At 46.2% G+C, this 26,997-nt stretch overlaps 1 protein-coding gene across 1 annotated transcript in view; it reads right to left on the bottom strand.

The window, feature by feature from the left end:
* The window catches only part of bmpr2b (bone morphogenetic protein receptor, type II b (serine/threonine kinase)), a 168,971-nt gene extending 142,722 nt beyond the window's left edge, over nucleotides 1-26,249 (bottom strand). The window contains exon 1 of the mRNA XM_007910600.2: nucleotides 26,069-26,249. Coding sequence (XP_007908791.1) covers nucleotides 26,069-26,147 — 79 coding nt within the window. The 5' untranslated portion in view covers nucleotides 26,148-26,249. The remainder of the gene's footprint in view (nucleotides 1-26,068) is intronic.
* Nucleotides 26,250-26,997: the final 748 nt, after the last annotated feature.

A 26,997-nucleotide genomic window follows, 5' to 3' on the forward strand; every position in this document is an offset into this window, starting at 1 on the left:
AGAGCGAGAAGTCAAATTTACGGGAAGTCAAAGCTACATTTTAAGTGCCCGGATACTAAATTGCACAAAAATCCGTAACCCCATCATACCAGTCCTTGCCAGGCTCCACTGGCTCCCAAAGGCCAAATGGATCGGCTTCAAGATCCTCCCACTCATTTTCAAATCACTTCATGCACCTCCTTACCTATCACAGTGGATTTGTTGACTCCCCACCCCACTCCACCACCCGCTGCCTCTGCTCAGCTGGGTCAATCCTCCTGTTCGTCCATTGCCCCCTCCACTCCACCATCAGTGGCCGTGCTTTCAGCCACTACTCCCTGAAGCTCTGGAACTCTCTGCCTCAAACCCTCTGCCTTGCCCCTCCTTCCCCACTTTCAAATACTACCTAAAGACCTTTCTTTTTTATCTTGCTTACGGTCACCTCCCCCCTCCCTCTCCCCCGGATCAGGGTCAGACTCTGCCACTGTCAAACGCTCCAGGACGCGATCCTGTGTGAGGAGTGCTATATAAATGCAAGTTGTTGTTGTTGCTGAGGACAGTCCTGTCCTCCTTCATCATACATTGTTTTTAGCGGTGGTTGAGAGATTCAGAGGGATAATTTTAAAACGTGCCTTATTCCCAAACACAGTGGATCCACCTCCATATTTATGCAGTGTGCTAACAGGTCCACAAGCCTGCAAACACAAGCAAGCAAATTCAGCTTTCAGCTGAACCAGACACGCAAATCAGACACAAGCTCTTGCAGCCAACCGTTTACAAAAGAAGGTCACAGCTGTCCCCAAAGCCAACCCCAAGAAATGGCTGCTGCATTCAGCATTTACTGACCCTGGAATGAGTGGTGGGCAAGGGGGAGGTGAAGGGGGGGGGCTAGTGGAGAAACAGAAAGTAAAGAGAGACACAGAGAAAAGCAGGGAGAAATAGAGATAGAGACACACACAAAAAACACACAGAGCGAAGGTAAAAAAAACTGATAGGCAGAAATACAGCAAGTGTGAGAGAATGAGAAAAACACTAATATGCATTGTATGCACGTACATCTACACCTCACACACACGGACACACACAGACAGCACACAATGGAAAAGAGGGGAACAAAAGAACTAAAGAAAAAATGAGAATGAATCAGTGAATCATTGCGAGCCTACCAACCCCCGCCCTGTTCCCACTGAAAGCTGTCTGGCCTTCAAGCACTGAATACCTGGCTCTTCTCCAAGCTTTGGTTAATGAGCTCTTTGGCAACTCCCTGCATTGCAGACATCATCCGCAGAACAAATAGCAGAGCAGCAGAGTCAGGCTCGGTATAGAGAAGCAAAAAACAGGTGGGGGGCGGGGAAGTAAAATAAAACAGCTCTATACAGTAGTTGAAACAGCTGAATGGCCACTTTGAAAAAAATTGCGCATCATTCCAAGCTTCCCGGCTTTAAAGCTCAATGAATATTGTACCAGAAAAATCAGCCAACTAACTATGTGTGAACTGCTTTCGGGCACGAGACATTAACTTTTCAACAAAGCTGCCACATTGACAGGTCCCCATCTGTAACTGTGTCTGGACAGCAGATTTCTGTGTTCACGTCTGCTGTGCAAATCATCCATTTCTGCATTCTGTATGGGGGGAGGTAGGTTTTGGTGGGAGAGGGGGGTGGAGATTGAGGGTGCGGAGAAGAAGCATTTGATAACTTTCAATCCAAATTATAGCACACCAAATGAAGCGCACCGAATATCACATTACAGCCCATCAATACTATTTTAAGAGGCCAGCCTTTCAAAGGGAACCAATGGCAATCCTAGATAGATGAAAGATTCTAACCCATTTTCCCCAGGTTATTCTGGCATTTTTCCATCGCACTGCAGACCACTCTCAAACATAGTCTAAATTGCCACACACACATACAGAAACGTTACTCCATGATTGTCCTCAACAGAGAACAGTTGACACAACAAGCACCAAACATCCTCAATCTTCTCACACTAGTCTACAAATTCCTTCATGCCCTGGCCCCTTCCCACTTGCTTACTCCCCACTCCACCATCTGCCACTTCCAGCCTCCTGCTTGTCCCCCGTCCGCTCCATTCTATCTTCAGTAGCCGTGCTTTCAGCCACTACACCCCAAAACTATGGAACTCTCCCCCTCCCCATTTTCAGATCATGCCTGAAGAGCCTCCCCCTGGCTCAGCGTCAGACCCCACCACTGTTATGCTATGTAAGACGTTACGCCGTGTGAAGGACGCTGTGTAAATAATAATATAATCATTGCATTTGATATAGTGCCTTTTCGCATCTTCGAGACATCTCAACTGCAAGTTGTTGTTGTTTGGTATAAAGATAAATTGTTACTGTTGTTGGAATTGAGAGAATCATTTCAGACTGTGTATAAGTAATAATAGGCTTTGTGTATCTTTCTCAGGAATAACAAATTCCGCTGTACTGTGCAGTGCAGCATGGCGTTCCCACAGAGTAGCACTCAGATTACAAGACGATATGGTAGGCACATCACGTTTGTATAATAGAACCTAGACAAATTCTCCATCCCAGATGGGTGCGATAACCACCACACGTTCTGGTCGGGACAGGGCAGGGCGGGGGAGGCCAAGCTATCATTTCATATTTCCCTCCCCCACCCCTTCTCCAAATACAGTCAACAATGTGGTTGTGACGTTCCTGGCTTGTCCAGTCCTCCCCAGGGATGAGAGCAGATCTGAAACTAAATGTCTTGCTTCATAAAGGAAGCGACCTCGCCCCATGTCAGGTCAGGCGTGTGAAAGTTTCTGTGATACCTACTGCCATGGCTGAAAGTATTTTTCAGCATAAAGTAGGCAGATTCCAGACACCAGCAGCATTTATGATACTTGAGAACTGGTTGTCAAATGCTGCATTACTGTTCCTGGGGCTGTATTTACACAGTCTATTCCCCAACACTTAGTAACTAATGAGCCATTAAATTGACTCTGTTACAATCACCATCTGCATAGGTGAGAATGGGCTGAAGTAACCCCCTGCTGAACGACACAGATGTCTGACTTGTGATGAACCAATACGAATAGTACTTGTACTGTATACATTTTACAGTTGACAGATATAAATATTCAGAATAAATCAAACTGCAATGGATCAAACTCTTTCCCATTCAGTCCAACTGTGAGATGAGTGGTGGAGGTGAAGAAACAATTTACTCAATTTAATGAATAATTAATATTTAATGAATGAACCATACTTGATTTGATCCCTCCACTTGATCTCCTCCCTCTCCCGCACGGTCAACCGGGGAGGACCTCAGGCCCGTATCCTCGACCTTTTCCTCATCTTCACTTGGCAACACAACAGACGTACGCTAAATGTCCACATGACACTCAAATCTACTTCACTTGCCTGTCAGAAATCAAGGCATGGGTGAGGATTAATTCCCTGCAGCTTAACATGGACAAGGTAGATGCCAGCCTCCTCAGTTTCCACCGATGTCTCTTAATACTAGCTCTGACCTTCACTACTTCCCCAGTCTCTCTCAAACTCACCGAACCAGTGCACAATCTCGGGGTACCGGTTCAATCCGCAACTCTCCTTCCTAACTCCCTGACTGATACTGCCTTTCTTCACCACCGCCAAACTCCCACTTACACACCTATCTCACTCCAAAATTTCAAAATCCTTATCCACGTCTTTGTCACCTCTCGCCATGACCTCTCCAATGCTCTTCTCACTGTTCTCCCCAAGGGACCATTCACAAACTCCAGCCAATCCAAAGCTTGACCACTTGAATCAAACACTGCATGCCCCCATTACCCCATTTCTTGCCAGTCTCTACTGGTTCCCAACAGATTAGCTTCAAGATCTTCACTCTCACCTACAGGTCCCTCATACCCCAGCTTTCCCTATCTCTCTCATCTTCCCCTACCTCACTCTTCTGCTTTCTCCTTCTACTCGGCTATCTTGTGCCACCATGAGCAGCCGAGCCTTTGGTCATTTTTATCCCTAACCTCTGGAATCCTCTCCCACTCCCACATATCAGTCCCCTTCAACCATAACTTCCTCTCACCTTTGCCTGGTATCTGACTCCGCCACTGTGAAGTGCTTTGAGACATTATCGTACGTGAAGGTACTGCATAAAAAAAGTTGTTGTTACCCAACCTCAGAATTGAAGAAAGTGACATCCCAATTTGACTTATGACCTAGACTTCCAAAAGACCTTCGATAAAGTACCACGCGAGACACTTCCTTGCAAATGTATATTAGTGCAAATGAGGAAGACAGGACATAATCTAGGGAATGCCATGAAGGGAACTAGTTGGAATGGAAGCCAGTCATAAGGAATACGTGTTTGCAATAATAATAATAATAATCCATGCATTTGATATAAAGCCTTATCAAATATTCAAGAAGTCTCAAAGCACTTCACAGAATACACTGTAAAGTGAATTGACTGTATATTTTGTGGGCAAAACGCGCACAGGAGTGTCCCACAAACAGTCGTGGATTGAGTGACCAAATTATTATTATTTATATGAAAGGATTATTACACATGGAAAAGCGATCCACCAATCGACTACCACCGGGTTCCTACTTACTGCTAGGTAAATAGAGGTATGTGAAGTAAGGAAACTTAGCCCACATTTCGCCCTGAATCAAACCCAGGTCCCCTCTCTTTCAATGCGAGTGCTCTAACCACTAAGCTACAGGGAACCCTCCTGTCCCCAATCGCTAATGTGCTGGAAACGCTCTTATCCACAAACACTAATGTACTAATAATATATATTATTCTTGCATTTGGAAAAGTGTCTTATCATGACAGAACGACAACTCAACGTGCTTCACAGGATTTACTATGAAATAAGAGTGAGTATGAATACTGTAGACAAACAAGGAAGGCAGCATAATTCTGCACAGCAACGTCAGCCATGGAGTGAGTGACCAATTTTATTCGGGAAATTGCTGGCCAAGACACCAGGAGAAACTCCCTTCTCTTTTCGAATAGTGCCATGGGATCTAACATGCACCCGAACAGGGAGATGGGGAGCTCAGTTTATTGTCTCATCTGAGGGACTGAGCTGGGAACCCTCCTGTCCACAAGTCTTTATTGAATAATTTTTTCTCACCAATTTTCTCCCCTGCTGAAGGGTTGTGACCTTTTTTGTTCCCTTCTGCTAGGGTTTGGTTCCTCAAGCCCTCCAATATCTTTCCATGTGATCACTATTTATGTACGAGTTTCAAGTGGCAAGGTCGAAAGAGGCATCAGACTCTGCTCCTGTGCACACCAGATATCCATACCCTTCCAGCAAAGATCTCCGAACATCAATCAAGAAAGAGCAAAAGCTTGGCAGATTTTCCACATGAAACACACAGTCACATCACTCGAACTACTGTAGTACTACTGTAGTAGATCATGTGAAGCACTTAAGACATCTCAATGACACAATATCAAATGCAAGGATTATTATTAGTAGCGCTCTTACCTCGGAATCAGAAGGTTGTGAGCTCAACGACATTTAGTCTAAGATGACACTCTTAACAAAAACAACTTGCATTTATAAGCGCCCTTCACGCAAGGTAGCATCTCAGAGCGCTTAACAGTGGCAGAGCACGATGCCAAACCGGGGGGAGGCACGCTCGATTAGGAAGGTCTTCCTATTTGTATCAAAAGATCAATAAGGAAGAGACAAGGTGGAAGGATAGAGGAAGAGTGTGCTGGGGCTGATTTGTCAGAGGTGCCATCCTTCAGATGAGACATTAATCTGAGACCCTGTCTGACTGTTCAGGTTGACGTTAAAGCTCGCCAATACCTTTCCAAGTGGCTCTATATGTACGAGTCTCAAGAGGCATGATCGAAAGGGGCTTCATCCTCTGCTACTGTGCACACCAGATATCCACACACCCGCACCTTCCAGCAAAAATTTCCAAACATCAATCAAGAAAGAGACTGATGTTCTCTATGTGAAAAGAGAAGGGAGTTTCATCTCGTGTCCTGGCCAACAATCCTCCAGATAATTGGTCATTCAGTTCATGGCTGTTTCTGGGATGCAAACTGACTGAAATGCTTCAAGACATTCCCTGATGTGAAAGGCGCTGTAACAAATGCAAGGATTATGATTTTTACCTTTCTAGTTGACTTTTGCCTTCCTAATTCAAGGGCACTGTAATGCACTTACTCGGGTGGGTCAATGGAGAAGCCATTTGTTTAAACTGATCACTGATATCATCAGGGAATTACCTGGGAGAAGTTCCTGAGACGCGGTACTTACATCAGTAGAGACATTCAGTACAGGAGGACTCAATCTAATCTGTCCACACACACACACAGATGCTGATTTAGTTGGCTGACAAGAGTCAAGCTCAGTAACCTCTGCTGGCCATCCCAACTAAAATATTCGTCCAGAAGCAAAAGTCGAGACAATAAAAAGACGCTAGGGCAAACTCCATGGGGCGATGGGATATTTCAAAAGAGGGCTGGCGGCTGCCCTTCTCAAGCCTAAAAAAAATGTGGATCAAAACTAATAAAGCAATAATAATCCTCACATTTAATATAGCGCCTTTCACACCGGGTGAACATCCCAAAAACACTTCACAGGATATCCTGTGCAGTGACTGTGTATTTTGTTGGCAAAGTGTAGCAGGCCATTGTGCACAGCAGGGTCCCACAAACAGCCATGGACTGAGTGACCAATTTTATTTGGGGGGTTGTTGGCCAGGAGAGACAAACTCCCTTCTCTTTTTCAATAGTGCTGCGGGATCTTTAACATTCATCTGAACAGGCAGACTGTTAAACCTCTGGGTCGGTTTAACCTTTCATCCGAAGGACAATGAAGAATACCACAAGCATTGGCCTGCCGTGTCAGCTTAGAGTTAGACAAAGTGTTTCTAAGGGCAACGTGGGGCTTGAACCTTCTGACTCAGAGGCGAGAACGCTACCAACTTAACTAGTCTGACACACAATAACCCTACCAGCAACATCAACAAATTGGATTTAGCACCTTTCACTAAGAACGATATTCCCACACCCTCAGGCACATAGGGCAGTTATGTTAGCATTGCTCGCCAGAGTTGTATACCTAGACATAGCCCAGTCGATGGTCCGAGAATTAACAGAACAGGGTGTACAGCCAAGGACAGACCCTCAAGGATCTTGACTCTGAGACCCTCACTTTAGACTGTGGGATAACTTCTCTCTATGAGGGTAATAATAATAATAATCCTTGTATTTGATATAGCGCTTTTCACGTCTTCTAGACGTCTCAAAGCACTTCACAGAATACGCTGTAAAGTGAATTAACCGTATATTTGTGGGCGAAACATGGTAGTGTGAGGGGAGCCTCAGTGGCCAAACACATGGCTGCAAATTCGGTGAGGTGGACGCACGTGTGTACCTTTTGCACATCTCACCCACTGAGAAGCTAAGTGTGACTCTGTACCTGGTACATTGAGGCTAATGGCCACTAGGGCACATTCTCCATTGTTCTTAGTTTCTGTATGATAGGAAGTAGCTGAAGCCACAACCAAACACCAACACCCCAAAATTTCACCTGTTCTTAGCCTGTAGGCCCATTTTGTTTTAAAATTCAGTCTTAATTTGTAAAATCAGTCTGGAAGCTGGAATTTTCACAATTCTTATTTTAAAAAATGCTTCTAGATCGACAGTATTTAAGAAATTCCACAATGCTACCAATCTTAAATTTTTAAATTAACAACTAGTTTTCACATTTGGTATCGAGCCTTTCACGTCAGAAGTTTGTCCCAAAGCGCTTCACAGGATTCAATTTAAAGTGTAGCAACTGTAGGTTTTGTGGGCAAATTCTACGCAGCTTCACTTGTTTGATCAAGTTGTTTGGGAACTGAGCTTTCAACAGACAAAATCAAAAAGATAAAATCGTGTACCGAGCAAAGACTAGGTGCAATTTCAATCCTCTACTAGTAAACATGTGAAATATAAAACAGGTATTTAATAGCAGATTAAATATAGTGTACTTATTTTTCAGTGCTATCTGGACCCCAGAGTCGTCCAGCCCAGACTTTGGGCGAGGAAGGGTTAAGTTCTCCTCAGCATTTGCCGAGTTTTGTCCAGCCTCATCTGTTAGATCATGATGTCTGGGAGCCAAGCGCACAACAAACAAGGGCCCTGAAAGGCACTAACAATGCACACATTAGTGCAGTGAAGCTGAAAAACAGCAGGTCAGCAAACAATGGCAATGTGTTGCATGTTAACCAGAGCCGAACAACCACAGCCAAACAGTCGCAATGTACTGTACAACAGAGCCTAACAACCACAGCCGAACAGTCGCGATGTACATCAAAAGCAGGAACACAACCCGTGTTACTGTACAGGACACCAAATGCCACAATTATTCCGATTAGTCTTCTCTGAAACCTTTCCAATGCACTTTTATCCTTTTGAAGGGCAAAGTGCCCAAACCCACATAAGATATTTGAAAGGTGTGCTTAGCTACGATCTATAGAGTATTAGAAGACCTTGCTCCAATTTACAGTCCTGTAATTTAGTGGTTTGAGCACTCGCCTCACAAGCAAGAGGACCTAGGTTTGATTCCCAGTCAGGACGAACCTTTGGCCAAGTTTCCTTCCTCCACACTCCTCTGTTTACCTAGCAATAAGTAGGAACAAAGTTGTTAGTCGATTGGCGGATCGCTTTTCCAGGAGTAATAACCCCTTAAAATAAATAACAATTTGGTTACTCAATCCACGACTATCTTTGGGACACTGCTGTGCGCAATTGGCTGCTGCATTTCGCCCACAACATATACAGTCAATTAACTTTACAGTATAATCTGTGAAGCGCTTTTTAGACGTATCAAAGATGTGAAAAGCGCTATATCAAATGCAAGGATTATTATTATTACAATTAATGTCCTGAATAAGCATCTAACACTTGACAAATCTGAGGAATAACTTGATTTCATAGTTTCAGTGAGTGGTCAATAATCATCCCAAACCCATTTGCTTTACCACCTTTATTATTGGACACTCCATCAAACACTCACATTTTCTGTCTTAGTTTCCATTGCCTTATTGTTACCCATATTAAATCCATCCATCATTTTTTTGTCAATCCACTTAATTCGTCCAGATCCTTTTAAATGCTGTCCATCTGTGGTTGGTGTCAGCCTGGCTCAGTTGGCAGTACTCTCGATTCCGAGCCAGAAGACGCAAGCCCCACATCAAGACTTTGAATTCACAGCCTAGGCTGATGCTCGAATACAGTGCTGGGGGTGCACTATAAAGGTTGAAGTGCCATCCTTCGGATGAGATAATAAGATGAGGCCCCATGGCACTGTTCAAAAAGGGAAGGGAGTTTCTCCCAGTGTCCTGGCCAACAAACTCCCAAAGAATATAATCAATCATCTCTTGGCTGTTTGTGAGATGTTGCTGCGTGGAAATTAACTGCCGTTCACCTATTTTTTGGGGGGTCAGACGGGTGTCTGACACGTGTCTGACACACGTGGAAATCCATCACTGTGCTTAAGAGTATCCAAACCAAACAGATTTCCATACATTCCCACCTACACATGGAAATCCCAGAGATAGATTGTTCTAATGAAATGCACACTCTCTCCCTGGAGGGTCGCATCCTGCTTCCCTAACTCTGGAAAGTGTTGGGGCAGGTTGGCAAGAGCCAAGGCTTGGGGACCCCGGAGTGTGTGTTGGGGCATCTGCTGGAGTCTGACCAGCTAAAACAGCATAGCTTGCCATTGATATAATAATAATCCTTGCATTTGATATATCGCCTTACCATGTCTTCACGACATCTCAAAGCACTTCATAGAATATACTGTAAAGTAAATTAACTGTATATTTTGTGGGCGATACAGCTGTCTAGCAAATATTCCCGCTGCTTGTCCTGCTAGGAACACCCATTAGGGCTTTGGCTTGCAGGGTTAATAGGAGCTGACTGGGATGACTCCCTGGCCCCAGTGACTGGTCTGTCCTTCCAGGTTCTATCAGCCTGGCTGTGCTGTCATCAGAAGTGCCCTAGAATACTGCAGATCCATCTTGCTCAGGAACTGGACTACTGAGACCACCACGGAGGGTTTGGCTTAATTCTGACATTCCGTTGCCAGGCGTGTCACCTAGGAGCCAGTTCAGCTCCAAGGAGACCTTGCTTAAACCCCGCACCCCACTAGGAGGCTAGTCACTATTTGGTCCTTCAACATCTGACAAGAGTGGGTTTGAGCCCTCACTAAGTGGATGGTGGGGAAAAAAAACATCTTACGAGCTTCCCGGTGGGCAACACATCTCAGCATGAAATGCGTGAGAGCAATGCCCACTTCACCTACAAAATACACTTTACAGTAAATACTGTGTTTTAAGACTTTCCCTGACATGATTGGTGGTATATTAAATTCATTGATTAATATTATTATATATATCATGACCTGACCATAGTTTGGCATCAACAGCAAATATTAAACAGTGTTAGTGTACTCTCCTCCACAAAGCTTAGTTTAATACCATTCAATCCTCTTTGAAAGCCTCATGTTTAGAACTTTAGCAACTACTGTACCTCCTGAAAATCCAAGTCAAATCAATTGTATTCCCCGCATTAATTTACAGACATCCCTTATGTCCAGGAACTTGCAATAACATTAAACGCACTGAAAGTACCAGGGAGTACTGTAATTATTCACTGAGCCACTGAGGTGGATGGCAACCTACTGAGGTGGAGGGGATGCAAAGTCTCCTTTCGGCTAAATGGGCTCAGAGGACAAACACCTAGCAAAGACTCACTAATCCAAAACAAACTTGGGAGGAAACGAGATATCCTTAATCAAGTGAACCAACGCTCCAATGGCGAGCACTGTCAAGACAAACAATGCAAAAATACTCATTAAACACACTGAAGATGGTCAAGAAAATTCCTAAAATTGTGTGCTACTGGGCTCCTGACTAATACAGCTGCAGGCACAGAAAGACCAAAGCTGGGCATCCCCTGCATTGCTCATTCTTAAGAGGAATGACATGAAGCAGCCAGGTCTCCAATGTAACAATGACACATTTCTGTCAAATCTGTCAATCAGACCTTGCTCTCACCTCCGCTGTTGTGATAACGCTGTTTATCTTGACAACACGAAGTGCACAAAGCCACACACAGTGGGAGTCATTTTATTAATTCTGCCTATCAGCTCAGCTGTCAACAGCCCAACTTTTCCACAAAACTGGGAACAGAACATTGGTCTCCAGAACAGGCATGAAGAAAACGAGAATAAAATAACTACCACATTTGTACTTATACTCATTAACACTGCATTTAGCATAAGTCAGATAAAAAGAAATACACATCAGCTACAAAAGACTACAACAAAGAATAAAATGGAACACAATTTACTCTCAATTATGCTGAAAGGCAAAGGATAACGTAGGTTCTGCGATGATTCTCACTGCTCTGTGTACCCCGCGAATGTCAGTAACGCAAAGTGTATAGGGTGTCCTCTGTATTAACTCCTAACTCCATGAATGCAAATTCCCGCTCTTGAATAATTTGACTATTTCAAAAAGACATGACAACAGGTATTCCAATTCGACTTACTGATCTTGCGATCAGGATACTTTCCCCAGTGCCTTATCACACTACCAGGCCACTAAGTATGGCAACTTCCCGCTTTAATGTGTCTTATCTACCTCTCTCCCTAAGGATATAACAGAGACTCGAAGGCAATACTGAGCAGAACCAACGGATGTTTACCAACTCAAATAAACACAAGAACGAAACAGATACAACAACTTGCACTTATATAGCACCCTCCACGCAGAGTAGCATCTCAGAACGCTTAACAGCGGCAGAGCCTGACTCAGAGCGAGGGTGGGCGGGGGGTGGGGGCGGCCGTATGCATGGTCGAAAAGGAAGGTTTTCAGGGGGGACAGTGTTACAGAGTTTTGTGATGTAGCAGCTGAAAGTGCGACCTACGATGGTGGGGGGGAGGGTGCGAGGGACGAGCAGGAATCCGGTGCAAGTCGAGCGGGAGACGCCAGGTGGTGGATTGGGGAGCGAGGAGGTCTGAGAGGTAGGGAGGTGCCAGAGAGTGAAGGGATTTGAACACAAGTATGAGGATCTTTAAGTCCACCCGTTCAGTGATGGGAAGCCAGTGAACCTGGCCAGAACTGGTGAGATATGGGTACGGAGTTTGGTCCGGGTCAGTATGCGGGCGGCGGAGCTCTGAATGAGCTGGATTTTTTGAATAGTGGAGCTGGGGAGACCGACGAGGAGTGAGTTTGAGTAATCCAAGTAGGAGGTGACAAATGCATGCACAAGGGTTTTGGCTATATTTGGGGTACAGTTGGTGGCGGAGTTGGAAGAAGGCGGTTCTGGTCAGGGACCGGATGTGGGGGAAAGGACAGATGGGGATCGAACCAGACACTTAGATTGAGCACTGGTTTGATGAGTCTGAGGGAGAGCCCAGGGAGGTTGAAGATTTTAGATCCACAGGAGTGAAGACGTTGACGGGAGCCAAGGAGTATGGCTTCTGTCTTGTCCACAGTCAACTGCAGGAAGTTTGCACTCATCCGGACTCTGATGTCTGTCAGACAAGCTGATAGCACATTGGCATATCTGGAGTTGGTACTGGAGGAGACAAAGTAGATTTGTGTGTCATCCACATACATGTGGACGTTTACCCCGTGTCTGCAATACAATTAAAGTCAGACACGTACAATTAAATGTTGGACTAAGACAGCCAGTGACCAACTAGGTAAGCCAAGCCTCTTCCTTATATAAGCATATGATTCCTCTCATAACAAAGTACCCCAATCCCTAGCTCAGGTCCGAAACACTAATTGTCCAGCGCCTTGGATCGTCTGCCCAACGTGAAAGACGGTATACAAATATAATTTTGTTGTTATTGTATCAGCGTGGGTTCCCCCCCACCCCCCACCACACTAAACACCAGGTGCTTTAACTTGTTGCAAGCAACTGTTTCTCTCTCTGAGCCCCCAGACTTAGTGTCTCTATTGCTTCTTGCAAAAAAAAGACAGATTTCAGGACTTAACCCTCTTGAAGGGGTAGGCAACCCCAAAATATATTTGAATAATATTAATATATTTTATATAATTTACACAAGATGCAAAAATAGAGTAACCGTGACACTTCCAACAGGTTAGATGTTAAGATGCAAAGCAAAAATTTCACTTTCAATGAAAAGCCCTGAAATCCACTTGCACATACAGCTGCACACTGCATCACTGCACGCTGACTATGTGTTACACTGACCTGCCATACAGGTCACTAAACACTGACTATATACACTGACCACTACAAGTCACTACACACTGATTATGTTATTATAATAATAATCCTTGCTTTTGATACCGTGCGTTTCATTTCTTCTAGACATCTCAAAAGCACTTCACAGAATATGCTGTAAAGTGAATTGACTCTATATTTGTGGGTGAAATGCAGCAGCCAATTGCGCATAGCAAACAGACATGGATTGAGTAACCAAATTTTTTTTTCTTGAGGGATTATTTATTATCAGGCATGTGAAGTAAGGAAATTTTTCTGAGGTTTCGCCCTGCCGGGAATTGAACCCAGATTTCTCACTTGCAAGCTGAGTGTTCTAACCACTGAGCTACAGGACTCCACCTGAGGTGTTTCAGGTCAGGTATATACACTGACCTGACATACAGCATCACTTAACAACAAGATTACATTTGTATAGCGCCTTTCACGTGAGGAGGACATCCCAACTGACCCGACATACAGTGTCACTATACACTGACTATATACACTGACCTGACATACAGCATCACGGCAATAACAACAACTTTCACTTATATTGCACCCTCCATGCAGGGTAGCGTCTCAAAGCGATTAACAGTGGCGGAGCCTGACTCCAAGGCGGGGGGTGGGGAGAGGTGGCCATAAGTACGGTCAAACAGGAAAGACTTCAGGCGGCACTTGAAAGAGGGGAGAGAGGAGGTAAGACGGAGGGATTGAGCGAGAGTGTTCCAGAGTTTTGGGGCGTAATGGCTGAAAGCACAGCCTCCAATGGTGTGACAGAAGGTGCGAGGGACAAGCAGGAGGCTGGTGCCACTACACACTGACTATACACTGACCTGACATACAGCGTCACTACACACTGACCTGTACATACAACGTAACCCTCCTCTTCGACCGTGCCTTTGGCCACCCTCCTACCCTCCCTGCCCTTCACCCTCCCTGATCCCAACCCCACCCTGCTCGGGTCCACAATCCCTGACATTAGGACGTCCTTCTGTCATGAAAGGCGCTATACAAATTTAATTTTGTACACATACTGACACTACACACTGATCTGACTTCGTATCATTATACACAATCTACCTTCAGTGCTACCATATCCTGAAATAAACCTGTAAAAAAACACACTATTATATCAAATAATAATCCTTACATTTGATACAGCACTTTTCACATCATGGGGGCGTTTTCAATGTGCTTCACAGAATTCACTGTAAAGTGTTGTGTCTGTGTATTTTGTGGGTTACTGGGGCGGCCAATTTGCAACCAGCAATGCCCCATAAACAGCCATGATGTGAAGGTCAATTGTTTCATAGAATGTTATAGGCCAGAAACTACTCTGTGCCAGGTTTAATACTTCACACTTGAATGACCACTTTTTGCCTGGGGGATTGTTGGCCAGGATTGCTAGAGAAACTTTCTTCTATTTTCGAGCAGTGCATTGGGATCTTTAGCGTACAGGCAGACAAGACCTCATATCAGCATTTCATCCAAAGGACAGCAACTTTGAAACAACAGCAACAAATTGCATTTACATAGCGCCTTTCATATCAGCTCCCATTTCACACAGAAACACACCTGCACATACAGTGTGACTTCTGCAGACACATCGAAACGCGTCCGTTTGTTTGTTTGAGATCAGCCTATATTCAGATCTGGGAGCAGGATTTATTCAAGAAAAGTGTCAATACCTTGTGACTTTGACAATGTTAATGAAAGTTTAGCCCCGTTCTTTCACAACAACAATTTCCATTTATATAGCAACCCTCACGCAGGGAGAGTCCAGAGTGCTTGATAATGGCGGAAGATAACATCGAGCCAGGGAAAGGTGACCGTAGGCACAATCGAAGAGGAAAGTCTTCAGGTAGATCTGAAGATGGGGAAGGAAGAGGCAAGGTGGAGGATAGTGGAAGAGTGTCCCAGAGTTTGGGGGCGTAGTGCCTGAAAGCACAGTGGAACGGAGGGCACGAGGGACATGCAGGAGGCAATGGATAGTGGTCGGGGAGTAACAGGTCGGAGAAGTAAGGAGGTGCCACGGCATGAAGAGATTTGAAAACAAGTATGAGGATCTTGAAATCGATCCATTCGGCGATAGGGAACCAGTGGACCTGGCTAGAACTGGTGTGATGGAGGTACGGAGTTTAGTGCGGGTGAGTATGTAGGCGGCAGAGTTTGGAATCAGCTGGATCTTGTGGATGGTGGAGCTGGGGAGACTGGTGAGGAGAGCATTTGAAAAGTCGAGAGGTGACGAACATTTGTTACGTGTGTTTCGGCTGCATCTGGAATAAGGTGCAGAGGGGTTGGCAATGTGACAGAGGTGGAAGAAGGCAGTCCTGGTCAAGGACCGGATGTGGGGAAGGAAGGACAGCTGTGGGTTGAACTTCTTAGTCTTCTTAGTCTTCCCTGTACTCTTAGCCAGAGCTGGACAGTAACAGTTCTTGAAGAATCATAGAATAAGAATTATACAGCACAGAAGGAGGCTATTTGTCGGCTCTTTTAAAAGAGCTATTCAAATCAATCCCAGTCCCATCGCTCTTTCCCCATACATAGCCCTGCAAACTTGTCCTCTCCAAATAATTATCTACTTCTCTCTTAAAAGTTGTTATCGAATCGGCTTCCACCACTCTTTAAGGCAATGGGCACTTTCTAATTGATTCATTCTACACATTTCTCTCTCTCTTTGTTTTGCACCTTCCACTGCTTGAGCCTGCCTGGTAACCCAAAGAAGGTACTAGGAAACAGAATCCAGCGATGACCAGGACAGATCATTTGAAATTAATTAAAAGGATTATCAGAGGAAGCAAGAGGATAACAGAAAAGCAGATTGAAGGCAGCACGATGCAAAGCTTTTATTCAAACACATGCTGTGACCAGGAGACAATGTTTTAATGGCCAAATCAATTTTTTTAAAACAAGTTGAGATGAGTTATTAAAGATCAGGAAATGGTATATGTTTGTTTCACAAGTTTTCACAGACTACAGTCAAATTTCAGATCCAGTTACTTTAGTTCAGTGAAGAGGGAGGTATGAAGAAACTCCAAGAATGTAATGTTTTATATGACAACAGATGCAATACAATTTACATTTATACAGCACATTTCATGTCAGTAGGACATCTCAAAGTGCTTGATGCTTGCTGTCTGGGCACTCGAATTGGGAATGCGAGCTGAGGCCAGTAACAAGGGGAAAGATGACCGAAAGCTCGGTCAAAAAGGTAATATTTTGAGAAAGAGCAGAGGGAGGAAGCAAGTTGGAGGAACATCCTGGAGTCCCTCCGACCCACTCCCCCCATCCTGGAGTTCCAGAGACACCCTAAAATACCAAAGAAACTGGTGAGTCCTGGACACTGGAAAATCAAAAATGTTATCCCTTTATTCCAGAGGAAAATTAACCGTAGAATCTGCAGATTAATAATCTTTAGCAGAAAATTGTGCACAACATTAGGTAAAATGCTATCGAACAAAGCTTATCTCAAGCACAGATCAAACAAGAAACAATCAAGGAATACATGATCCTCGTGAATCTAACTGAATTTTCTGAGGAGGTAACTAAACGAGCGCGTGAGGACTGCCAGTGGATATACTTTACTGGGATTTTTGAAAAGACACTTAATAAAGTTCCATATTAACAAGGTTACAGTTTATGGAATTAATGGCAAATTGGCTGGTTGCATTAGAAACAGGAAGCAGGAGCTGCTGATAAACAGCCACTTTGGCTGGAGCGGTAAACAGCAGAGTGCTGTGGGGCTGTGATTAGGCTACTCTTTTGTTCACACAATTCCTAAATGACTTGGAGAGCACTTCCTAACATAGTCCAACATTTGCTGATATCAAATTATAGGAGCAAGAAACTAACAGAACCAGAAAAAATAGCAAAATAACACGCAAGAAGATCTCCAAGCAACTAGGCTGCTAAAACAAGCAGTACAGAGGGGATGGACCTTACGTAAATAAATTTTCAGCAATACATATTAGAAGAGTAAATGATGAAGTGGGAAGGATGGTGAGGGAAGAAAGATTAGGGAAGGAAATGGATTAAGTGTGGGTATTGATCATTCACTGAAGGATTACAGACAATCCAATGACAACTGCACTTATAAAGCATCCTTATGCGGGGCAGTTTCCTGGAGCGCTTAATAATGGTGAAGCTTGATACTGAGTCAGGGAGAGAGGGGAGGTGACCGTAGATGTGATCTGAAGATAGGCAAGGAGGGGATGAGGTGGAGAGATTGAAGAAGAGTTTGAGTTTTTATGTGTAGTGGCTGAAAGCACACCACTGATGATGTAGCGGAGATGATGAGGGATGTGAAGATGCCCATAGCAAATGGGGCGGATAGTGGAGTGGGGTACAACACAGTACAATGCTCAACAAAGCAAATCAAATACTGTTTTGCATCTTCCAGGCATTTAATGGGGCAAGCAACTGGAGGACTGCTTCTGAAGGAGGGACATTGGCAATAATAATATTAATAATAGTTCTTGCATTTGATATAGCGCCTTATCACGCAGTTGAGACATCTCAAAGTGCTTCACTGAACACATTGTAAAATGGATTGAGTGTGTATTAAAATATAAAAAGTGTATTATTCTGCAAAATATAGACAGAAAACATTACATCTAGAGTAGTCTGCAGTGCCCTGGAAAGTTTCTCAATAAATAAACCTTGGAGTTTGAACAATATTTTGTAAACTCAGCTTTCACTATCATGGGTTATGTCATCATTCCAAACCCAGATTGTGTTAGAGCCTTGAAACGCACTCCTAGCCATTTGTTTGTTTCTCTCTCCCTCTCTCTCGCACCTTCTCTTTCTCTGAGAGCAGGGCTGTCTGTCCCAAGAGTTTCAGTCAAGTACCAGTCATGTTCCAAGCATCTGCATTGCAGCCATATTTTCCCTCCCTGCGATCTCAGTACAGTACAGAAATAATGAGCAGCAAACATCCGTAACATTTCCACTTCAACTGTGGCTGACCCAGAACATTTACGAAGCTTCCCGGTATCTGACCAAGTATTGGCCAGTACAGAGCAGTCACCAGCAGTAGAAGAGGTGGGAGCACAGTATCCAACAGGGAATTATTTTGACTGTTAATGTGGCAAACTGGAATCAATGTGTTAAACCCACCCAGTGACAACACTTATCTAAGACACTTCCAGACATATGTTAGACTCTATCTAACATATAGTCAGACACATGTTCACTAATCACAGCACTTTGTGAAACATGATTAAGGAGGGGAGTGCGATGGCAGAATAAAATAAAATATTCAGGTTTGATAGACTTGTGTATCCGGGCATTCAGGGTCTGGCTTTCTCCACAGCAAAAAGCACACAGAAAGGACGTAATGAGGGACGTTTCCACGCTCATATTGGCATGGAAAGCAGTACTCAGCGCAGGCAGCTGGGAGAGAATCAGCTAAAGACATTACATCTAAACATTTGCTGTTTGTGTTTAGTTAACATGCTGGGATAGGGTTCTGTGGCTCGCATAACACTGAACTTACAGCAAAAGATCAGTTTGATTCCAGGGCAATAGAGGCACCAATCAGACCCTGATCCAAGAGGCATACTAACAAGGCCACTGGCCAACCACACCCCTGACCCCACGCCAACCACACCCCTGACCCCACGCCAACCACACCCCTGACCCCACGCCAACCACACCCCTGACCCCACGCCAACCACACCCCTGACCCCACGCCAACCACACCCCTGACCCCACGCCAACCACACCCCTGACCCACGCCAACCACACCCTGACCCCACGCCAACCACACCCCTGACCCACGCCAACCACACCCCTGACCCCACGCCAACCACACCCCTGACCCCACGCCAACCACACCACTGATCCCACACCAACCACACCCCTGACCCCACACCAACCACACCCCTGACCCCACGCCAACCACACCACTGATCCCACACCAACCACACCCCTGACCCCACGCCAACCACATCCCTGACCCCACGCCAACCACACCACTGATCCCACACCAACCACACCCCTGACCCCACGCCAACCACATCACTGACCCCACGTCAACCACACCACTGACCCTACGCCAACCACACCACTGACCCCTACCCTGCTGCAGATTGTACTTGGGAGAGAAAAGGCTGTAGTGAGAAGGGGGGGGGGGGGGGAGAGAGAGGGGGGGGAGAGAAGGGAGGGGAGAGAGAAAGAGAGGGGGGAGGAGAGAGAGAGAAGGGGGGGAGAGAGAGAGAAGGGGAGAGAGAGAGAGAGAGAGAGAAGGGTGGAGAGAGAGAGAGAAGGGTGGAGAGAAGAGGAAGGGGGAGAGAAGAGAGGAGGGGCGGAGGAGAGAAGAGAGGAGGGGCGAGGGAGAGAAGAGAGGAGGGGAGGGGGAGAGAAGAGAGGAGGGCCGGGAGAGAGAAGAGAGGAGGGCCGGGAGAGAGAAGAGAGGAGGGGCGAGGGAGAGAAGAGAGGAGGGGCGGGAGAGAGGAGAGAGAAGGGCCGGGAGAGAGAAGAGAGGAGGGGCGGAGGAGAGAAGAGAGGAGGGGCGAGGGAGAGAAGAGAGGAGGGGCGAGGGAGAGAAGAGAGGAGGGGCGAGGGAGAGAAGAGAGGAGGGGCGAGGGAGAGGAGAGAGGAGGGGCGAGGGAGAGGAGAGAGGAGGGGCGAGGGAGAGAAGAGAGGAGGGGCGAGGGAGAGAAGAGAGGAGGGGCGAGGGAGAGGAGAGAGGAGGGGCGGAGGAGAGGAGAGAGGAGGGCGGGAGAGAGAAGAGAGGAGGGGCGGAGGAGAAGAGAGGAGGGGCGAGGGAGAGAAGAGAGGAGGGGGAGGAGAGGAGAGAGGAGGGCGGAGGAGAGGAGAGAGGAGGAGGGGGAAAGAAGAGGAGGGGGGGAGAGAAAAAGGGGGGAAGAGAAGAGGAGGGGGAAGAGAAGAGTAGGGGGAGAGAAGAGGAGGGGGGAGAGAAGAGGAGGGGGAGAGAAGAGGAGGGGGGAGAGAAGAGGAGGGGGGAGAGAAGAGGAGGGGGGGAAAGAGGAGTGGGGGGAGAGAGGAGGAAGGGGGAGTGACAGAAGGAAGGTGGGGGCGAGACAGAAGGACAATGGGGGCGAGAAAGAAGGAAGTTGGGGGAGAGGCAGAAGGAAGTTGGGGGAGAGACAGAAGGAAGTTGGGGGAGAGGCAGAAGGAAGTTGGGGGAGAGACAGAAGGTGGGGGAGACAGAAGGTGGGGGAGAGGGAGTGGGAGAGAGGAGGAAGAGGCGGGAGAAGGAAGGAGGGGAGGAGAGAGGAGGGCAGGGGGAGAGAGAGAGGAGGGGCGGCTTCTCTCTCCCCTCCTCTCTCTCCCCCCTCTCTCTCCCCCGTCTCTCCCCCCCTCCTCTTCCCCCCAATCCCTCTCCCCCCTCCTGCCAAACAAGGATCTCTATCTGCAGCAGCAGGAGCCAGCGGTTGGTTGCTAAGGCTACAGTTGGTAAGAGATGCACCCTGACCTCAGTGAACACAACTGAAATCAGAAAGCAACAACAAAAAAATACAAAAATGCATTTATATAACACCTTTAACATCAGGACGACTTCCTAACAGGCTGAACAGTCAAGGGTTTGCACAGAGTTGGGGGTTGGAATCAAGACCGGTGGAGGATTGGGTGGATGACCGAAGGCACAGTCGAAAAGGAAGGTCTTGAGATGGCCCTTGAAGGCAGCAAGGAAGGAGCGAGGCAAAGGCATTCCAGGATGGAGTTCCAGAGGTTGGGGACAGAAAGACTGAGGCCCGTACGCCGATGGTGGTGGTGGGGGTAGGGTGGGTGACGTGCAGCAGGCCACTGCTGAGTAGAGGGAACAGACAGATTTTTAGGGATTTAGCAGGTCACAGAAATAGGGAGTGGTAAGACTCTGAAGGTCTTCAAAAGTGGGGAGGAGGATCTTAAACTCGATCGTCTGGGGGATGGGGAGCCAGTGAAACCTGGCAAAGATGGGGAGGGGTGATCGTTTCACGGATTTGTTTTCAATTTTTTTTAAAAAGTGACTTGAGTTTCCATGTGGCTGGATAGGCAGGTTGATACCATGCACGCTGTTCTGCTATTAAAACCAATATTAGAAAATTCTGCCTCTGTAAGTGTTGGCTGAAGCACACTGCACTTAACTTGCAACATTTGTATGGGCTACTCCAGCCACGATAAATAATTCTTGTTCTTAGCTCACAGAGCTTGAATTGGAAAACATCCAATCGAACTTAGTTAGCTGTAATTAAGCTTTTCTCATAGGTCAATACAGGGGTAGCATTGGGGTTGGGGGAAGATAAGAATACTCTACAGTACTGTGACTGTGTACACAGTGCACAGGGGTAGATAGCACTGTGAAGGGGAGAGAGAGAGGAATATACTGCACTGTGATTGCACTGTTGCTTGGGGCACCATTGTCTGGAGTAAATAGAAAAATATAAAATTACATTTGTATAACAGCTTTCATGTCATGAGGATGTCCCAAGGCGCTGGACAATCAGGGATTTGGACCTAATCAGAAAAGTAAAGATACACATGTTTATCCTAATCGATTATTATAATAATAATTTGTTGAATCCTGTAGCATATTGGTTAGAGCATTCGTCTCACAAGTAAGAGGACCTGATTCTGATTCCCAGGCAGAGCAAAACATTAGGTAAGTTTCCTTACTCCATACGCCTCTGTTTACCTAGTTGTTAATCAATTGGCAGATCGCTTTTCCAGGGGTAATAATCCCTTAAAAAAAATTTGGTCACTCAATCCATGACTGTTTGTGAGACACCACTATGCGCAATTGTCTGCTGTATTTCACCCACAATACATAGTCAATTCACTTTACAGTATATTCTGTGACGTGTTTTGAGTCTTCTCAATGACGTGATAAGGCGCTATAATAATAATAATAATAATCCTTGCATTTGATATAGCGCTTTTCACGTCGGGAGGACGTCCCAAAGCGCTTCACAGAACACACTGTAAAGTGAATTGACTGTATATTTGTGGGCGAACGCGGCAGCCAATTCCGCACAGCAATGTCCCACAAACAGTCGTAGATTGAAAATGACCAATTTAATTATTGTTTTTAGTTTTGGAGGGATTATTATTAGGCGTGTGGAGTAAGGAAACTTGCCCAAGGTTTCACCCTCTGCCTGGAATTGAACTCAGGTCTCTCACTTGCAAAGCGAGTGCTCTAACCACTGAGCTACAGGTCTCCACATCAAATGCAAGGATTATTATTATGAAAGTTGCAGAGAAGCGATTGTTTAGCAGCTTGATGGCTGCATCAGGATCACTGCGGGGGAAGGCCAGAGGGAGAAAGGTCCGAGGAAGAGGTTGTGAGGACTCGGGTGGGGGTGAAGCTTTTTTCCAATAGCGGAAAAAAGATGGTGGAGGGATTGGAAGAAGGAATGGGGATGTGGGAGGTGAGGGAGATGGGGAAATGGTCAGAGATGTCCCTTGTCTGTGATGAATGGATCAGAGATATCAAGGCCATGTTTGATGACAAGGTTCAAGGGGATGGCTGCAATTGTGGGACGGGGAGTTTATATGGAGAGTGAGGTTTAGTGTGCAGAGGAGGGCAGCAAAATCAAAAGAAATGGGGCAACAGGCATTTAAGTGGAGGTTGAATTCCCCATTATGAACAGGTTTTCAGTGCAGAGGCAGAGGGATGAGAGGAGAGTGGAGGCGGCAAAGATGAAGGTCCCAGGGAGGAATTTAGAAGGAATAGTACTAACAGATTACATCCACAGAAGCAGTGTCACCAGGTATTCTGAAGAGATGCTTGTAGGATGCACTGGTACACTTTTCTACTGTGCTTGGAAAGATATCACGTGATAAATTAGTGCACACAATTTGAATTCAGGAATCTCAATAGCTTCCAAAACAAGCTTTGTATGCATGTTAAATACACCACCATTTATTCTGCCATTTCTCCTCTTGTCAGCTTGTCAAGAGTCCGGACAGGCAGGTAACGCAGGTCAAAACCCACTCAAGCCAGCAGCAAAAGGGCTATAATGATGTAATGTCAGGGGGGCTACCCAACAATTTCTATTACTCCATTGTGAGTAAGCACCAACCTGTGCATTTCCCCACCTCCCCACTTCTAAAACAGCACATACTCTATATCCCAGCACATCCAGCTGCAGGTCACATTCCACCACTGCTGCACAAGATGCAATCCTGATCTCAAAGCAATAACCAGAGACGGAGAAGCTCTCAAGAGAGAAAGGGTGGACAAAGATGTTTGTGTCGGAGTTGGGTTAGACAGCGATGCTAACAGAAAGCAGGACTTTGACTCAGTAGTGTGCACATATGCCTGTTTAGGTGTATATTAAAGATCCCATGGCACTATTCGATAAGAGAAGGGAGTTTCTCCTGGTGTCCTGGCCAACAATCCCCCAAATAAAATTGGTCACTCACTGCATGGCTGTTTGTGGGACGTTTCTGTGCAAAAGTAGGCTGCCACATTCATCCACGAAACACACAATCACTGTATACGGTATATCTAGTGACATGCTTGCCTTCCTGACAGACTGCAGTAACGGCCGGTGTTATTTTAACTCTTCGCGCTGCGTCCTCTCAACCGACGGCTCCTGCCGCTGCCCTGGGAGGACATTCACCAGGGAGGGAAGGAGCAGACGTTGGAATGTTGGAAATGGTTTCCGGCCGGATAAAATTTCCAGGCAGGGCGGATGTGGCCGCCAGCTGACCCACGCTGGATGCGGCCTGCAGACCTTTCTCAAATAGGGAATCTGGCCTGCAGCAGCCAAAAGGTTGGACCACCCTGCAGTTCTGACCATTTCCCCCCTGCTCGGGTCCCGACCCAACTGTCCAGCGCATTGGGACGTCCTCCCGATGTGAAAGGCGCTCTATAAATGCAATCTTGTTGTTGTTGTTCTGAGCCCATTCTCCCCCGATGGATCAGGATTAACATGCACATAAAACATTTCGTATTATGACTGTGACCTTATCTGAGTACACTAAGAATTTACTGCTGACGTTAGATTAACGCACTATAAAACACAATCTGTGTTTTATAGTGCCTTCGCAGATAAATGATGCACATAAGCCTTTATAAGAAGTTAGAGAGCTTGTCAGCATATGTTATCTCTGCGTAGATAAAATGCACACCATGTACCTGCTTATTTAAAAATAAATAAAACCCTGCAGTTTTGAACTTGAATGATGTCCAAAGTCAATATTTTTTAAGTCTCTCTCTTTGGGTATCTATTTTCAAACTTATTATTTTCTCCTATTAGGTATCCTTGGGTTGTACAGCATTTCCCCAGAACAAGAACTTGCTTTTCAATCCCCTCTTTTCTCTTGTAAAGTTTCTTCTGGTGTCCCAGCCAACAATTTGCCAGATAAAATTGGTCACTAGCTTCGAGCAAAATGGCTGCTTAATAACAATCATCCTTTCATTTGACAGATGTCGGAAGAATGATTCAAGGATTTCGGGTATTGTTGGCTAGAACAGCGGGAGAAACTCTTTTCTCATAGTGCCTTTGGATTTTATAACTCTTTTCTGATAGTGCCATTGCCACTGCACCTACACCACCTACCAGATGTACTGCACCTCCAGTGCCTACCATGTAATTCTCTGAACCTGCAAAGGCTGCCATGCAATGTACTGCATTTGGTGTCCAATGTACCGCAGCTGCAGAGGCCATCACACAACACAGTGCAGGATACCTGATTTGCTCAAGATTCACTGCATCAGTAATAATAATAATCCTTGCATTTGACGTCTCAAAGCGCTTCACATAACATACTGTAAAGTGAATTGACTGTATATTTGTGGGCGAAACGCAGCAGCCAATTGCGCACAGCAATGTCCCACAAACAGTCATGGATTGAAGTGACCAATTTATTATTGTTTGTTTTGTTGAGGGATTATTAGGTTATCAGGTGTCTGGAGTAAGGAAACCGACCCAGGGTTTTGCCCTTCCGGGAATCGAACCCAGGTCTCCTCTCTCCGTTGAGCGGCGAGTGCTCTAACCACTGAGCTACAGGACTCCACAACAGTATCGCCCTCAGCATTGTGTGGATTGTTGCCCCAGAGTTGGGCAGTGATCCACCGGAGGACATTCACCATCCAATCCCTGCGTTACAGTGAGTACCGGAGTGAAGGTTCTCCGCCTCACCTGTGAGGAGCCATAACCACCCAACACACTGCAGACCCCTCACTGACTGATGAGCTCATTCCGGAGCTGCTGTACAGGTGACTGTGTGTGTGTGTGTTGTTTGGGGGGCGATACATTACTGAAACCGTCCATTCACCACCGTTCCCGCTGTAACCTCTCACACGTGTAACGTCCTGTACACAGTCCCCAAAACACAACACTCGCAGCCAAAGATGAACCCCAGAGACCGCCTGTGACGGGGCACAGAGTAACGGTTCCCGGGAGGTTTGGAGCTGTGCGGTTTTGGGGAACAATTTCGGAAAGTGAATGGCAGAGCCGAGAACCTCACAGCGCCTCGGGAGGGGGAGGGGGGAGGGGGAGGGGGTCCTCTCGGGGTGAAGGAGCTCTACATAAATACATCAATGAAATTCGTTGCTAAATGAACAAAAAAATTACATTTATCTCAATGGGGGAAACACTCCAAATTGGCCTTTTTTGAATGTTTTCCTTTTGAAAACCTTTTCTTAGTTTCAAAAAGCAACTGACCCTGAATTGGCCATTCTGCTGCGACCCGTGAAGGCAACGCATAGTATTGGGCCACTTGTGGTTGGACTTTGGCCTACAAAGTGCTTTACTGTCTCCCGATCCCTGTCCGCTGCCCTCACGGGAGGGAATGCACAATATTGGGATCGCATTTGGGCTACAAAGGCATTTTAATTTCTCGCAAAAACACACACACGCACCAGGGCCGCAGCTGAAGCCTGGGACTAAATTACTCGCACTTACCGGCCACGGGGTTGGTCAGAGCGGGCAGGTGGACGGCGAAGAGGAGGCAGAGGCAGAGGCGAGGGTGGAAGGCGGTCATGTCCACGGAGGCGGATGGGCTGTGAGGAGAAACGACGACTACCAGTTGTCGGGAGCTCAGTGCTGGCGGGCGGCGGGCGGCCCGGAGCCGGGAGGCCGGGCCCTCAGCGCCATGGCGGGGGGGGGGGGGCACCAGCTTATAGTTTGGATTTTTCCAAAATAAAGGAAAACGTCCGCGACAGATGGAGTTGTCCTACACCGGAGCCCTCTCTCCCTGATCCCCAAAATACCACTCGCCCTTTCCTCCCCTTTTCCCCACAGAGACCGTCTCTTTTTCAAAACATCGCTCTCCTCTCTCCCTTCTCCTCCTTTCCCGGTTGACCGCTCTCCCGACGCCGCGCGCACAAGTATATGAAAATCACCAGCGATAGCAAATGAAAAAAAGCTTCTTATTAATTATTATTTTCCCAATTTTCCTCTACCACAAACCCACACAATAATCTCCTGATTCCTCAGGATTCGCCCTTTTTTCCTATCCCCTGTTCCGGCACATACACACAAACAGAACAACTAAAAAACTCCTTTCTCCTCAGGAATCGCCTTTTAATGTAATCCTCCGATAAAACTTTTTTTTTAAAAAGGGGGAAGGAAAGAAGCCGCTGTGTCCCTCTCTCTCCTCCCCGTTCCCCTCACAAAACACGGTCACTTTGCTCCTTTTCTGTTTCCGATACACTTTGACGTATCGTTTCTCTTCTTTATTCCCCTCTTCCTTTCTCTGCCCTTTTTCTCTCCGTCCCCTCTCCCGCTGTTCCCCCCTCACCCTCTCTCTCTCCTCCGCACCCCAACAAAAGCCTTTTAAGAGATAAAACTCGAGTTTAAAAAATGACCATATCCACCCCCTTTTTTTATTT

This window comes from Callorhinchus milii, unplaced genomic scaffold (genome assembly GCF_018977255.1).
Source record: "Callorhinchus milii isolate IMCB2004 unplaced genomic scaffold, IMCB_Cmil_1.0 Scaffold6, whole genome shotgun sequence".
Taxonomy (NCBI): domain Eukaryota; kingdom Metazoa; phylum Chordata; class Chondrichthyes; order Chimaeriformes; family Callorhinchidae; genus Callorhinchus; species Callorhinchus milii.